The sequence below is a fragment of the Leptidea sinapis genome, chromosome 29 (genome assembly GCF_905404315.1).
Source record: "Leptidea sinapis chromosome 29, ilLepSina1.1, whole genome shotgun sequence".
NCBI lineage: Eukaryota > Metazoa > Arthropoda > Insecta > Lepidoptera > Pieridae > Leptidea > Leptidea sinapis.
In genome coordinates, this window is record NC_066293.1 from 5,919,990 (window position 1) to 5,937,837 (window position 17,848).

Sequence of the window (17,848 nt, forward strand, 5' to 3'; positions counted from 1 at the left end):
TTACGTGTTTGTAGGTCAGGGTTTCTTTTATTCACTTCACTGATTGATGCACTTTTTAATATTTGATTCATTGTATTGTATATTTGGCACTTTTTTTTATATCACCGTATCTGAATTTACTCTATATTTCTTTAGCATACAAATTAATTATTTAAAAACGGTTAACACTTAGTCTTTTTGTTTCTTTCTTACGGAGCGTACGCATCAACGCAACGTGTTCAATGACAACTTTATTGTGCGATTCGATAGTTGTTGCCAAGTTAATGTGAATAAACCATAACAAGCGTTATGGTTTCTTCTCATATTTCAGGTATATTCTTCTATCTTCATATATTGGTTTTAAACCAAGTTGGGCCCTTCCACCATGTGTAAAGTTGTGGAGTTTACTTGGTTCAATTCCTCTTGAAATGTCGTCCGCCGGGTTATTCGACGTTATAACGTGATTCCATATTGCTTGTAGTATCAGTTTTCGTATCTCAGCTATCCTATTAGCTACAAACGTTTTCCATCTTGTAGCTTCACCTTTGACCCAGCCTAATGTAAGCATTGAGTCTGTCCAACAATAAACTTCTGTATTTGAAATTTTTATTATTAATATGACTTTTTCCATCAGTTGGGCGAGTAACAGTGCAGCACACAATTCAAGTTTTGGTAGTCTTGTTTTTCGTTTGAGAGGTGTTTCTTTTGATTTTGCTTGTAGGAGTGTAATGTTGTACGAATTATCATTGTTTTGTACTCGACAGTATACCACAGCACCGTATGTTTTTCTGATGCATCACAAAAGCCGTGTTACTTTTCAATCTTAATTCCATCTGTGATGTGACACCACTGCGGTATTGAAATTGTTTCTAGCATTTTCATCTGGTCTTGTAGATGCATCAGTATTTGGTTACGTTTTCTAGAATCTGATCCCATTCTAGTCCTTAAGTCCACACTTCTTGCCTTATAAATTTCATTGATACTGATATTTCCCCCTCGCTAGGCATCAGGTATGAGGACATAAAGAGTTCTCCTAAAGTTATGCAAAATTTGGACTTAGAGTTAAATAAAATACTATGATTGAAATCAAATTACTTACACAAAAATGAACCTCAAAAAACTTCTATTTTTATCTTAGAACTATAATCACAAAAATCAGTAAATTTTTTGTACGATTAGATACTTGTAATAAAAAACGTGTTGAGATCAACAAAGAAATTAACCAAATGTACATTCAAATAATTTGCTCTGAAAAACAAAACTAATTCTATAAAATAATAGGAACTTTACTTATGATATATTTCGAAGCAATTGCGATTCAAAGTGTTACATAAGTAAATTTAACACTTTGCACATTTTTTGTTTGCAGCCAGCTTTTTGATTTTGACACCTTTTTATATCTGAAGGTAGAGGAACGATGGCCATCTTCCTTTTCTTATGTTTGGGCGCCAACACTCCGTCGCCGGTCTCAGAACTGTCGCTTGACACATCATTAGCTTCGATAAAGTAGTGACCTAGGACCATTTTGAATTCCTGCAGTTGCATTGTGTTTTTGCGAGCTACACCGTTCCTCACACATTCTTGGCGATAGACAAACCACGAGTAAGTGGCTGCTAAATCAAACATGTGAAACACTACTCGTACCGTCCACTTTTTTGTTCTGGCCCGCGATGGACAATCAGACAACATGCGATCTGCCAAATCGACTCCACCCATGGATAAATTATATTCTTTTTAACGACTTCTGGACAAGTCACGGTCTCGTAAACTTTGTTTTTTTTCGACCAGCGTTGCCAAGTGTCAGTTTTTTCAGCAGCATAGCAAGAAGAAAGCAGATACACTGGCTTATTATCTTGCCATTTGGTAATCGCCAACTTCCCATCTTCTCGTACTAAGGTAAAAGTTGTTCCGCGTCCCTTTGCACTTAACTCTTCATCTGACATCAAAGCAATGTGCCGAGGTATTCTGTTGGCCATAGTGGTACCCACGAGGTAAAATCCTTTTTCCAACATGGAGTTTGCAAGCTTGAGAGTGGTGAAATAACGGTCACAGTGTATAATGTGCCCAGGTACCAAGGTCCGAGTCAGAAACATAATCAAACATTCACCAAGACTGTAACGTTCTGTAAGTTCAGTCGGAAAGGTAGTATCGCATTGGTAAACTATCATGTCACAAAAAACTCCATTGGGATTGGCCAAGACAACGACTTTTAACCCGAGAGGATTTGGCTTGCACGGCAAATATACTATTATACCGCACTGGCCAGGAAACGGTATCATCATCTCATCTATACTCATATCAACAGTACGTTCGAGAAAAAGAGGGCGAACCTTCCAGATTTTATCATCTTTCTTCTCTTCAGAGCTCAAATCATCATCGTAAACGACCTTCAATGAAGATCGGATTTTGAAAAATCTATCCCTCGTCATTGCTTTGACGATAATCAGAATGCGCCATTTGTTACTCCTTTAAATGCGTATTTTCGGATAACGTAGACATGACATGATGAAATTCAAGCCAATAAATATTTTGAGCTCTTTTAAAGTAAGTTCGAGTGTATGTCCAGTTCGTGACAAAGCGGTTCTATTGGTTGCAGTGACCATCTTACTTCAACGTGTGTTCTGTTCCTCGGGTAAGCTAGTAGTCGAGCTACTGTGTCCGTGCAAAAGGACACTTCTGAGGGCTCCCGCACACGGGCCACCGGCCACAACCACAAAACGCCGCCACTGGCATATTTCCTGTAATTTTCATACATTTTATATGGACTCGCCGCACACGGTTGGCGCCGGTGGCGGCCACACGCTACAAATCGTCGCAGCTTGCATCTTGTGGCTCGCACCGGCCACTAAACGCCGACACAAAAAGCCGCCACACGCCACTCGCGCGATTCCGCGCCCCTCTCTCCCTTGCCTCAGTTAACCTGTGTAAGTCGACGGTAACGCACGCACGTAGTCTGTAGTTCATATATGTAGATAAATATGGATATAGAATTATTTATATCAGAGATACAATCCCGTCCTGCGATTTGGGATTCAAAAAGTGATAGTTATAGTAATAGAGGAGAAAAAGTGAAGGCCTGGGAAGAAATCTGCGAATTGTTTGTGGGAGATTTTTCGAATAAAACTGCCAAAGAAAAGAACATTGAAGGTAAGTTTAATAAAATAATATAAAACCATATATTTATATTCTATTTTCTTGCCACGGTATTGCTGCTTCATACATAAAATAATCTTTTAACGTATCTCTTGCAGTAGACGCTCGTGTTACTGGCCAGCCTGTATTTTGTATATTTTCGAGTCCCACTATTTTCAAAGTGTGCCGAAAATTGAAACCATCCCTTTTGCGAATAAAGTTGTGCAAAATGCAACAAGCTTTCACAATGTCTTCTGAGAAATGAACAGAAGTGTTTAATGGGCGATGTAATATTCTCCATTTGTTTGCTAGTACGCCGAAGGTACACTCAATGCAACGTCTGGCACGGCTTAACCTATAATTGAAAACTTTTTTGTCTAAGTCCAAATATTTTCCAGCATATGGCCTCATCATATTTTCACTGAGGCCAAATGCTTCATCACCAACAAATGTATAGTTCAATGGTTGTCGATTACCGACCTGTCGTGGTGAGGGGATATTTAATGTATTTCTGTGTATTTTATTACACAGTTCACTTTCTCTAAATATTGTAGAATCGGATGCTTTACCGTATGCCCCAACATCCACGAACGTAAAAAGTAAATTCGAGTCGCAAGTTGCAAGAAGTACTATTGAAAAAAATTTTTTATAGTTAAAGTACAAGGAGCCGGTATCGAATGGATGAATAATTCTTATATGTTTCCCATCTATGGCGCCTAAACAATTAGGAAAATTAGTATTTTGAAGAAATCCGCTGGCAATTTCTTTCCACATGTCTTGGGTCGGTTCTGGAATACAAACGGCTTTTAAATAGTTCCAAATTAGTTGACATGTTTCTTGTACTATTTTCCTTGCTGTAGTGGCCCCACGGTGGTAAGAGAGTTCAAAATCCTCAAACGAGCATCCAGTTCCTAGATACCTGAAACAAATTATATATATTTTTTTAAATAAATTAAATAAATTAAATTTTTTTTTTTGTTACAGTAACTAAATTACAGAGGAAGTGGAAGAGTCTTCGTGACAGTTTTAATAGAGAAAATGCAAAAAACAAGAACGTTGCGAGTGGTTCGGCAGCAACAAGCAGTAAACAGTACATTTATTTCAATCATCTATCGTTCTTGAATTCCTTAAAAGAAGTGAGACCGCCTACCGATGTTACTAATGCAACTAATGATGCGGAAACATCTCGCCCGAAAATAAACAGAAACATTAATATAAAAAGGGCCGAAAAATCAGAAAATGAAATTCTCAGAACACTTTCGGAAAATTTAAAACGTAAACATGATCAAATAAGCGACCAAAATGACCCCGATAAGCAATTTCTGATGTCGCTGCTTCCACATGTAAAAAAAATTGACGAAAATTGTAAACTTGATTTTCAATCAGAAATATTACAGTTAATTAGAAAGTACACTCATAATCAAAATTATGAAACCTATTCGGCACAATATTATGGTTATTCTTCAGGAAATGCCAACATACACAAAAAGACACAAAAAGCTTCTACATCTGCCCAGCCTTCTCCACTTCATTCACATTATTCCGACAAGTCTATGCTTGACATGTCATACTCTACAGAAAACGCTTCTACATCTATCCCGTCTTCACCTATAATTCAGTCTTCTCCAACTCATTCATATTATTCTGACCAGTCTATGGACAACAGTTCTGTTATCGAAGACATGTTCCGTGATGATGACGAGTGATATCAAATTATAATAAACACACAATAACTAAATACAAATACCTACGTGTTTTATTTGTTAACTAGCTATTCTCTAGTAGAAAAAACAATGCATAGTGATTATAAATAAAGTATAGATTATTTTATCATAGTGTTCTGTGGAGTTTTATGCTAGTGATTATTTCCACTTACCTTAATGTGATAGCTAGTCTTTCCGCAGGTGCGATGCTTTTCCGCATGTTGGTATCGTGGTGCTTTAATCCAGCATATAATAGAGCATGTAGTTCCCAAAACGTACCTATGCTTAAACGAAAATGTTTGAAAAACTTTTTAGGATGGTTTAGAAGATTATCGAAATGTTCGTTGCATTTGTGTACATTCGTTAAAATTGGATGTATCCAATAACTACGGTTTCGTCTTCTACGACGACGTCTTTTTATCAAAAGTAGCGCAATTAAACCTTCTTCGTCAGAGTCCATTATGATACTGCACGTAAGGGTTAAAAAAAGTAGCAGCCACCGACCGCAAGTGTCGACCACCGGCCACAAGTGGCTGTCGCGCGCTTCAGCTACCTTTGTAGCCGCTTATAGCTTCTCGTGGCGGCGTTTGTGGCTGTGGCGAGTGGCTCGTGTGCGGCGACACTGAATCTTGATCACATTGCACTCTTAGTAACTGTGTTGTACCATCGAATGACCTTACATTCACAAGCGCTATTGCGTAGTAGCGTAGGTTGTGGTAGTTTCGTTTTTGTATTTGTATGCATACTGCTTGTTTTATTTGGGCTGGTATTCTTAGACCTACTGACTTTTTCGCTCTTCGTATATCTAATTGGCTTGTAGTTTTCTTGATGTAGGTAGGTATGATGTCCTGACCTTCCAAAGTGTTGGCAATTTTTTGTACTTATGCATTCTTCTGTTTCACTGTGCACCAAACAGTTCCTGCACATTCCTTTTTCTTATACTGCCTTGTATCGGTCTTCTATTGAGAGTTGTTTAAATCGTGTGCATTGATAAATTGTATGGTATTTCTGGTTACAATGCCAACAATTGTTTTCTGAACTCTTGTGCGGACCTGGATTGTCGGATCTTGACTTGTTATTTGTTTTGATTTGTTTGTTTCTTGCAGTGGTCATATGTAGGCATTGGAATCGTTAGGTTCCGTTGTTGTTCATATTTTTCGTTTGTTTCAGGATCCCAAATTCTGCTGAGGATCTTGGCTAGCATGAGGTCCCATGTAGATATATCTATGTTTTGACGTTGAAGTGCTTCTATATTCTGATTAATTGTGTCATGTAGATTTCTTAAGTTAACAGCAGTGACATGATTTTTCTTAGCTATATTTAGGGTGCATTGTAATTTGCGTCACATACTAGTAGATATATTCAATCTCTAGAAGACGTTCTGTAGCTGTTCACTTGATAAAATCGCAGCGCGTTAGTTAGTTGATAATACGAATTGGTATGTGTGTCTATCTACGAGGACAAAAGGAGTGCGAAACTTACTGGTTCGTTTTCTCAACCGGTCGTGATTGATGTCCTGTCGTGAAAACAAAAAACAAAACTCAAAGGACCAAATGGAAACACCCTGATGAGCTACACCGTACCCTACGCGAGGTGTGTACGCAAGCGTGCAGTCACCAGATGCGTTTACAGAAAAAAGGTGGGACTGACCTACCCCCAACACCTACCCTGTAGCTTATCCCTAATTGTAGGTAACTGGACCTGGACCCTTGTGCACGTATCCTAGATAGTGCGTGTGTGTATGTTTGTGTACCTAGCCGAATTGTGTACCTACGGGCCCCACCTATTGTGTTCCTAACGCCCTAACCCTCTTCTTTGACTCAATATATAGATAATACGGGATTGTCTATCACCAGGAGACCTGGGGTGACAGACGGTAGGTGGGCAGAAGAGAGTATATGATAACGTCATGCAATGTACACAGTATGGAATTAGCACACTAGCTCTTCTAGCGGGTGCTAGAGACTTCTCGTTTCTTCCAGCTGCAATAGCTCTTCTAGCGGTTGCTAGGTACTTCTTGTTTCTTCTCAGGAGGGAAGTGATACTCGAATCAGTTCTAGATTCCAATTGATTTATTTCAACATTAATTAGTTATTTATACAGAATTTATTACAATAGTTTGTTATCAGTGTGCAGGAGTGTTTATTGAAAAGGTTGCTTACTTCATCTCAAAATATTACACGGGTATCCTACATTCAATAGTTCCACGAGCGACCTACATTTACAGTTAAAACTTGGTTAGTTGACATTTATTTATTACAACATATTATAAGTATTTCGTTGAACTAAAAGATTAAAACAATTATAATTACTATGAGTCCTATGTATTTATCCTATTTATACATTATATAACATAAAAAGTAATAATTAATAATAATACAGTATTTATTGTTCAATGGCACCAACTTCCTTTTGATTTGACTCTCGTGATCGTCTGGCAGGTTTCTTTTGTGCTATTGTTGGTCGCAGTTGAGACAACTGGTGCGTATCTTCAGTGAAACCCTCATTTATTTGGCCGGTTGCTCTGCTGTCGTGACTGGGTTGTCGCTGCATCAGTGACGTCATGCCTCTCACGATCTGCGGAGCACAAGAATATGTTACTAATATTACGGTGAAAACTACTATTCCTGATACTATTGAAGTTGTGTAAGTGTGAGACGTAATTTGGGTCGAGATGGTATTGTTTAACTGTGTTTGTAGTGTTTTTCCAGAATCTGCTATCTGCTGAAGAATATCTTTCGAACTGTAAATAACCTCGTTTTTAGTAATGTTAAAAGTGCTGGTAGTTGAGAGCATCTACTGAGAAATCAATTTGTTTTGAAAATGACGCTATTATTTGAAGTGATATAGTTCTTTTAGCGGCTAATATATTAGTAGGTGTTTTAATAATACAATTGTCAGCAATTCGTATTACTCCAACGTCCCGCAGCTCGACATCCTCTCTTTGGCCGTACATATATAAATGATCGATGTTGTGATTCAGTCTTTGGTCATGTATTTTGCATGTATAGTTATTTCCATACACGTTTCGTTTGACACTTTATATGTGTTTGCTTTTTGAAGATCTGATTAACAATGCAATTTCATTAGTTCATCGTTGCCTGCATCTATATCTTTGACTTTTGCTAGTGGCCATTTGCTAGAACTTATGTTTTTTTTTATATCTTTGATTAGTACTACTGTTCCAATTCTTAGGTTTTCATTCTTTTTCTTCCACTTGTGTCCCTGTTGGAGTTGATGAAGATAATCATGTGTCCAGCCAGGTCAGTAGGTCAGTGCTGATACTTTCTAGAGGATCTGGTATTCCTACTGCCTCTCGTCCAATGAGAAAATGGCTTGGTGTGATCGCTACATTGTCCTTTATATCTACACTTTGTGCGCATAATGGTCTCGAGTTTAGACATGCTTATATCTGGTAGAAAATCGTTGTCAGTTCTTCGTATGTTAGTGTTTGTTCTCCTATCACTCTGCGTAAATGGTGCTTCATAGATTTTACTTCCCAAATTTCACCAAAGTGAGGATATAATGGTGTGAAATGCTATTGTGTTCCGATTGTACTTATTGTTTGTTGGAATGTATTTGACTGAGCTATTTCCAGTATTTCTATTAGGATTGAAATTAGTAAACTGATTTTTATGCAATATGTATTTTTAATTATAACTTATTTAACAAGAGTTTCGTGATCTTCGTGTAGCTTCCATTACGGTGAAGGGCAAAGAGAGAACATTTAACTTTATTTCCCATTTCATTTTTAGATTTATTTAAAAAATTCTCAATACAGGTCTTTACTTCATCCTTGTCTTTCAAAAAAGTACACACTTCTATAATTAGAATAGTCATCCTTGAAAATAACAAAATACCTTGCACCTGCGAGTGATGTTTGTTCCATCGGGCCACAAGTACGGACCAATATCTGGCCCTACCAATTGCAAATTTAATAAACTGTAGCGTCGAAACAGGCGATTTTCCTAATGACCTCAAAATAGGTTGTGTAAGACCAGTGTACAAAAAGGGTCATCACGAAAATTATACGAACTACAGGCCAATACTTTACTTTCTGCAATTGACAAAATCATAGAAAGAATCGTGAGTGATCAGGTTCATCAATTCTATCAAAAGAAAGAGGTAATTAGTAGCAATCAATTTGGGTTTCAAGCGGGTAAAAGTGCAACAGACCTCCTATGTTCTTTCACTGACGAGGTAAATGCTCACTTAAACAACAAAAAATTTGTACTGGCCCTATTTATTGACTTTTCGCGGGCATTTGAAACATTGCAGAATGAACAACTAATCCAAAATCTAGATGATTGTGGAATCAGGGGTCCGTTACTAAAGTGGTGCAAAAATTATCTCACAAATCGTATATTTACTGTTAAAGTACAAAATACATACAGTGACCCCAAAATGGTGACTGAGGGAACGGCTCAAGGATCAGTCCTGGGTCCCCTACACTTTTTATCGTATGTGAACGATTTGGGAAACTGCCTAAAATACAGCACGTGTTACCAATTTGCAGATGACACTTGCCTTATTGTGTCAAGTAAAGATATCCATAGAGCATGTGAAGATCTTCAGTCTGACTTGGACACGATAACTAAATGGTGTCATGATGCTGGTTTAGTACTAAACATTAGTAAAACTAAGCTCATGATTATCAAATCACCCTACACCAAAATCTATAATTTCACACAATCATAACTGTCTGCATGGGCTAGGAACCTGTAGGTGTCCTGCAATTGATATAGTGGATACACATAAATACCTTGGCCTAATAATTCATTCAAAATTCAACTGGAGCTACCACATCGAACACATTAGCAATAAGTTACGCCAGTTCCTAGGAAATATAAAAATATTAAAAAATAGAATTCCCTTTAAAGTAAAAATTATGCTTTATAATTCATTAGCGGAATCCTATATTCAATATGGTCTAACAAGCTATGGCCGTACATATTCCTCATATCTGAAGCAAATATACAATCTTCAATTAAAAATTTTAAAAAATACATTATCTGCAAATATGTTTCGAAAATTAAAACAAAACGAAAATGAAGCTAAGAGAATTTGAACCTGCTAAGTCATATTTATAAGTTATATTTATTCGTTTTTAAGTCTTTTAAAATATTTTCACTGTGTTCATTTAATTTATAGCATAAGTTGTTGTTGAGTTGTGACGTACTATTAAGTGTTATTAGCATTAGTTGTTAACCTTTGTGGTTTTTTTTAGATGCTAATTTGACCTAGTTTTATATCGGTATATGTAATATGATAAATAAATAAAAAAAAAAAGTATCAGCATTAAATTAACTCACAAGTTTTAGTTGTTTTTATCTCACTACGTGGTAACGGTAAACGATGGATTTTACCTTCTAAGCAACTTTCACACTGGTCTTGCACGCTACTTGTACCCTTAAAGCAAATATTATTATTTTTTAACACCTCTTTGACATAAGTCATGTTTTGATGCCAGTCATTTAAATCTGTATTATTTTGCACCATATTTATTTCACTACATTTATAACGAAAATCTAAATAATAAAGGTTATCAATTCGCTTTGCAATAGCAGACACTTGGTTTTTGTTATAAAATTTGCATGAATTTTCATCTGTTACCATGACATAACCTTTAGATGTGACACATTTCACAGAAAACGAAAAATTAGTTTTTATGTCGAGAACATACAATACATTATTTATGGTCGAGTCGACCCATACCTTACCATTATATACCTGTACCATCAAACTTCCGGTCCCTAACACTTTAATAGGTGTGCCGTCTCCTAGCACTACAAATTTATTTGCCATATCAGTAAAAGAGGTAAAAAATTCTCTATCTTTGCATGTGCAAAGATAGAGAATTTTTTACCTCGACACAGGTTCGAGTGATCATATGTATGATCACTCGAACCTGTGTCGACCAGAAACGTAGATTTGTTATAATCTTTCAATGAATTTGAGACTACAAATGCATTACTTGAGCTTGACCTTGTTAACTTAATCTAAATCTACACTGACTTTTTGTATGACCTGGCTTTTTACAAAAAAAGCAGCGAAGTTCTGACTTATTGTTACCACTATTCACAGGACTATCTGTCTTCATTTTACAGTCAAATTGAGAATGATTATAATTTTTGTACCGAAAACACTAAAACTTTTTACCACTATTCCTTTTGGCTGCAAATGCTGATGCTGGCGTTGAACTCGAAGCCTCTTTCATCCTCTCTCTTTCCACGAGCAGTCGAGCAACCAAATTATCATATGTTTGTTTATCACAAAATGTTTGTATTTCTCTGGAAGTGACATTAATAACTAAGGAGTTATAACGAATTTTTCCGATATGTCTTCTCCCATTTGTTTCAGGCTATTTTTCATTTCTTGAATTTTGGACAAAAAAACTAACATTTCCGTAACTTCTTCAAATTTTGAATTGGAAGAACCGCTGTTGAAGTATGTGAATATTTGTTTCACATTTCTGTTCGAAGACACTTTGTAGCTTTTTCCACATTTCAGCTGAAGAACTGCAGGTTATAATGTGCAACATGACGTCCTCGGTCATTCTAGTTACTAGCAATGATTGGGCCTCTGCATCCTTGCCTGCCCATGCAGATTTTTGTGTTATATCTTCGGGTTCGACGCTCTTGCCCTCTACGATGTCAAATAAACCTTGACCTCTGAGTAAAACTGTTGTTTGAAATTTTAAAATATTCCAGTTATTGGAACCCTCGAGTTTACACACCATCCCTTGAGCCACTGGGATAATCGTTGTACTTTCCATCTTGCTCCGACCAACTTGTAATAAATAACTTTAATGATTAACAAGCAAATTGTAATAAATAACTTCCTACCTTGTTGCGTTTTGAACAAGTAGTATTTGCAGAGATAATCTTGTACCTCGCCGACCACGCCGCCACGTGCTGTATGCCGAACACGTATTTTCCAAGTTGTATTATTTTAGCCAAATATCCAAAACAGATTACGTGACTGGGCCCATAACCTATTAGGATTGAAATTAGTAAACTGATTTTTATGCAATATGTATTTTTAATTACAACTTATTTAACAAGAGTTTCGTGATCTTCGTGTAGGGCAAAGAGAGAACAGATTCTATAAAGTATGCATTGTCTATACTCTGACAAAGACTAAAGGAATGACGTAGATTAAACAGTGTGCGAACAGAGAACTTTTTACAGAGTTTAACAGAGTAATTTTAACAATTTCCTTATATAGGTAATTAGCAGCTCCCACAAAGTTAGTTGCATTATGACTGTACACGTCTGAAACTGGACCTCTTCGTGATGTGAATCTTTGCATTGCTGCTATTAAAGACTCGGTTGGTAAATCACCTACAAGTTCTAAGTGTATTGCTTTCGTTGCTAGGCAAATAAATACTGCAATATAGCCTTTGTAAGACTTGTGTCCTCTTCCTTTCATTGCTCTAACTTGTACAGGACCAGCGTAATCAACACCTGTATGACTGAATGGGTATGATTGGGTGACTCTGGCTTTCGGTAATGTGCCCATTTTTTGATGTAGAGTTAATGATTTGTATCGTATGCATTTTACACATTTGGATATATAAGCTCTTTATTCTTTTCTTTCCTCCTAATATCCAAAACCTTTGTCGTATATATCCTAAAGTTAGCCTGTATCCTCCATGTAAGGTTTTTAGATGAGCGACGTGGATTATCATCCATGTGTAGTATTGGATGTTTCTGACTATACGTATGGTTTGATTTATGAAGTCTTCTTCCGACTATCGGACTACGGATCTAAGCATGAGAGTCTATTATTTTTCTCAATTGAAAACCCTTTTGTGAAGGCCTTGTACTCCTTTTGAAATACTTGATGTTGTACTAGTGCTGTTATTCTTTTTGTTGTTATAGCTAGTTCCTCACAACTGAAAGGTTCTTTGCCTCTTTCCATATTCTTAAGTGGGAGACAGTATGATAGAACTCGTACCATTCTTTTAAAACTTGAAAATCTCTCCCATATTTTATTGTGCGGTTCGATAGCTGTTGCCAAGTTAATGTGAATGCTTGTTTTGATTTTTTCACATATTTCGGGTATAGTTTTAGTTACTGGCAGGATATTGGTTTTTGACAAAGTTGGGCCAATCCACCATATTGTTAAGTTGTGGAGTATACTTGGTTCAATTCCTCTTTAAATGACGTCCGCCGGGTTATTCGAGGGTATTGGAAAGAAAGATAGAAAAAATTATTCTATGCCACACACAAAAATACAATCTAAATACTTAATATATATTCCTAATCCTAACTTAACTAAATATGCTGTGTGGCAAAAGAAAAGGCCGATGCTCAGCTTGTGCTGTAAACCAATACTGGCTGGAGCGCTGGTTTTCAGCATCTACCTCGTAACTGTCGGAGTGCCAGTTAACAATAAAATATAAAAAAGAAAATAAACACTTTAAAATACGTACCTGTCTGCCATCTTTAATGTAAAAATACATAAAATACTTAATGTAATGTATGTGATAGAACTTCTTCTTCGGCGTTACACTCTTGTCAGAGTGGTCGTGGTCGTCACGTCGAGGTTAGTGGCCTGTTTCACAATGCGACGCCACTCGTCGCGAACTGCCGCTCTTCTCGTGCATTCATGCAGAGTACCGTCGACAGCTTGCCTCACTTGGTCCGTCCACCTCATCGGGGACCTGCCTCTTGGTCTAGTGCCCTCGACTTTACCCTGCACTATTAAGCGTTATATGGAGTCGCTTCCACGTCGCGATACATGCCCGAAGAAAGTGAGAATGCGAGCTTGTACGGTAGTGGACAGTCTCTGTTCGATGCCGAGCTCCCGAAGAATGGACTCATTGGTTCGGAATTCGGTCCACGATATACCGAGCATTCTTCTCCAGCACCACATCTCAAGAGCATTGATCTTTTTCTTCTCACTTTTTCGTAGGGTCCATGTCTCAGCAGCGTAGAGGAATATGGGGAATATGAGAGCCCTTACAAGTCGTATTTTTGTGGTTTTAGTGATATTGCGATCCTTCCATATTTTCCTCAATTTATCCATAGCCGATCTGCAGATTGCCATGCGTCGTTTGATTTCGTCTATGCAGCCGCCATTATTTGAAATCAGTGCCCCCAGGTATATGTAAGTAGGCACTACCTCGCAATTTACTACTTTCTTAACCTCTGGCGAGTTGTTCTTAGCATGGTCGACAATCATCACTTTGGTCTTGCTGCGATTAATTCTGAGGCCAAAATCAAGACTAACGTTTTCCAGCCTGTGTAGTAGCTCTTCCATATGAGGTATGCTTGCGAAGAGGGTGTCATCCGCGTAGCGTAAGTTCGATATGTTTTGTCCTCCAATAGTGATACCGTCTGTCCAACCATCCAAAGCAATTCTCATAATCAGTTCTGTGTACATGTTAAACAGTAATGGAGAAATTATACATCCTTGTCGGACTCCTGCACTGGGGTGGAAACTGTTGGATAGAACCTCATCGGTTCGTACTGAGGATCTTCGTAAAGGTGCCTAAGAAGTGATACCAGATGTTTTGGGGTACCCATTTCAAGGAGAGTATTCCAGAGTTTCGGCCACTTGACAGAGTCAAAACGCCTTGGAGAAATCAACAAAACAGATATATGTAGGTTTATTGAATTCTCGGGATTTTTCGATTATCTGGCGGATGGACAGTATCTGCTCCCGTGTACCCTTTCCTTTTACGAACCCAGCCTGCTCTGGCGATATTTCTCTAGATAAATAGGATTTCAGACGCTCATTCAAGATGTGAAGAAGGATTTTGCTAGCATGGGGTATCAGAGCAATCAGGCGGTAGTTGCTGCAGGATTTGGTGGAGCCTTTCTTGTGTAGAGGGATTAACACGGTGTGCGCCCAATCGCGAGGCCAAGCGCAGGTCCTCCATATGTTGTTGCACAGCGCGTGGAAGATTTGTACACCATACTCTCCTGATGCCTTGATTGTCTCTATAGGGATAGAATCTCTTCCTATTGCCTTGCCATTTTTGAGATGTTTAATGGCTGCTCTTACTTCATCTTCCAGTATGTCAGGCTCCAGTTCATCGGTATTAGGCTTAGTTGAAGGAAAAGAATGCGACTGCGGATCACTAAACAGAGACTGACAGTAGGCCCTCCAGGTCTCGGAAATAACGTCCAGTTCTGTTACCGTTTCTCCCCGGCATTCTCTATAGCCCACGTTTTGGAAGAGAGGGTTTTCGTGATGGACTTGATCTTGTGGTGGAGGTCTCTGGATTCGTGCTTATGATATATATATGATGTGATAGAACAGAATATAATATATACTAGATGACCCAGCAAACGTTGTATTGCCGATATTAAAATCACGATACAAAAGTAACTGTTGATCGTAGGTGGGTGAAAATTTGAAGTTGTATGTATTTTTTAATGCTGACTCATAATCAAAAATAAAAAAAAAATGTTGGCGTGGACCACCCTTAACATTTAGGGGGATGAAAAACAGATGTTGTCCGATTCTCAGACCTACCCAATATGCACTCAAAATTTCATGAGAATAGGTCAAGGTCCGTTTCGAAGGAGTTTAACTACAAACACCGCGACATGAGAATTTTATATATTAGATTAAAGGATTGTACAGTGTATTTGCAACTAAGGTTGGTTCTTGTACTCGGTATATATAAGTTTTTTGCAGCATTTTTTAAATACAAATACTGTTTTCGAGTTTCTTGTACGTGGTGGTATGATATTCCAACACTTAGTCGCATTTTATTAAAAAGTACCTCTAAAAGACGCCGTGTAGTGCTTTGGAAAGCTTAAAATGACTTGAGTAGCCCTGGAATTGGAAACAGAATTGTCTTTCCAAGTCAGCTTACTAAATAGATATAATATTGGAGCCTTGGTCGTCACAACTCCAAAGAAAAGATTAGCTAGGTGTAACCGTACTCCATATTTAAGAAATTCGCTTTAATGAGATATGGAGTAATATGTGATCCAGCCGGAATATCCCAACAAAATCGTACACACGCATTTTCTACACGTTGTATTGCTTTTTTAGTTCTACTGCGAAGTTGAGGCCCATACATAACATCAGCGTAATTAAATTTACTAAGTACTAGTGTTTCACAAAGTTTTAAACGTAATTAATTACGTGATTCCATTTTGCTTGTGGTATCAGTTTTTGTATCTCAGCTACTCTATTAGCTACAAACGTTTTCTATTGGTAGCTTCACCTTTGACCCAGCCTAATGTAAGTATTAAGTCTGTCCAACAATAAACTTCTGTATTTGAAAATTTCATTGTTAATATGACTTTCTCCATCAGGTGGGCGAGTAACAGTGCAGCACCCAATTCAAGTTTTGTTAGTGTTGTTTTTCGTTTGAGAGGTGCTTCTTTTGATTTTGCTTGTAGGAGTGTAATGTTGTACGAATTATCATTGTTTTGTACTCGACAGTATACCACAGCCCCGTATGCTTTTTCTGATGCATCAAAAAAGCCTTGTTACTATTCAATCTTAATTCCATCTGTGATATGACACCACCTCGGTATTGAGATTGTTTCTAGCATTTTCATCTGGTCTTGTAGACCGATGCATCTGTATTTGGTTACGTTTTCTTCAATCTGATCCCATTCTAGTCTTTTAGTTCACACTTCTTGCCTTATAAATTTCATTGTTACTGGTGCGAATATGCCCAGTGGAAAAGGCTTTGAAACTTTTGACGGGACAAATAGTTTTGTTGAATTTTCTTTTTAATTCATAGCAATTTGGAATCGCAAACTGTCTTCTCTTGGTGACCATGCTACTCCTAAAGACTTTCTAGTTTCGTCGAGTGGTATTTCCAACACCCTGTTGTCTTGTATTTCTCGCTTACTTATTGCCAAAAAATAATATTCATCATAAAATATTACACGTGTATAAACAGTTACACGAGCGACCTACATTTACGGTTCAACATACTGATTGTTAAGTTAAAACTTGGTTCGTTGACATTTATTTATTACAACATTTTAATAAGTATTGAACTAAAATATTTTTAACAATTATAATTACTATGAGTCATTTGTATTTATCCTATTTCTATATTATATAGCATAATAAGTAATAATTAATAATAATACAGTTCTTATTGTTCAATGAGTTGAACATACGTCTTTATTTCTATAAAATTATTACTTGGTTGAAACTCTTACCACACATATTGCATGTGTAGGGTTTACCATCTGTATGTATTATTTTATCGTCCTTCAAACATAAGCTACATTTATAATCCTACCACAAACATTGTATGTGTAAGGTTTATCACCAGTTTGAAGTATTTTATGACTCTTCAAGGTACCAAAATGTTTGAAACTCTAACCACAAATATTGCATGAGTAGGGTTTATCATCTGTTGGTCTTCTTTTATGTTTTTTCAAAGCATAAGCTACATTGATACTCCTACCACATTGTATGTGTAAGGTTTATCACTAGTTCGTAGTATTTTATGACTCTTCAAGGTACCAGAATGTCTGAAACCCTAACCACAAACATTGCATGAGTAGGGTTTATCATCTGTATGTATTCTTGTAGGTTTTTTCAAGGCAAAAGCTACATTGATACTCCTACCACAAAATTGTATGTGAAAGGTTTATCACCAGTTTGAAGTATTTTATGACTCTTCAAAGTACTAGACTGTCTGAAACTCTAACTCAAACATTGCATGAGTAAGGTTTATCATCTGTGTGTATTCTTGTATGTTTTTTCAAGGCATAAGCTACATTGATACTCCTACCACAAAATTGTATGTGAAAGGTTTATCACCAGTTTGAAGTTTTTATGACTCTTCAAAGTACTAGAATGTCTGAAACTCTAAACACAAACTTTGCATGAGTAGGTTTATCATCTGTATGTATTCTTTTGTGTTTCTTTAAACATAAGCTACATTGATACTCCTACCACAAAATTTTATTTGAAAGGTTTATCACCAGTTTGAAGTATTTTATGACTCTTCAAAGGACTAGACTGTCTGAAACTCTAACTCAAACATTGCATGAGTAAGGTTTATCATCTGTGTGTATTCTTGTATGTATTTTCAA

The 17,848-nt window shown here is 37.1% G+C and overlaps 1 protein-coding gene across 1 annotated transcript; it reads right to left on the reverse strand.

Moving 5' to 3' along the window:
- Positions 1–286: 286 nt before the first annotated feature.
- LOC126973561 (uncharacterized) lies at positions 287–5,432 on the reverse strand. The gene is made up of 3 exons (XM_050820893.1): positions 4,988–5,432; positions 3,200–4,030; positions 287–356 (listed from the first exon to the last, which is right to left on the reverse strand). Exons 1-3 carry the CDS (start codon positions 5,272–5,274, stop codon positions 287–289), a joined length of 1,188 nt encoding a protein of 395 aa, XP_050676850.1. The 5' UTR covers positions 5,275–5,432.
- Positions 5,433–17,848: the final 12,416 nt, after the last annotated feature.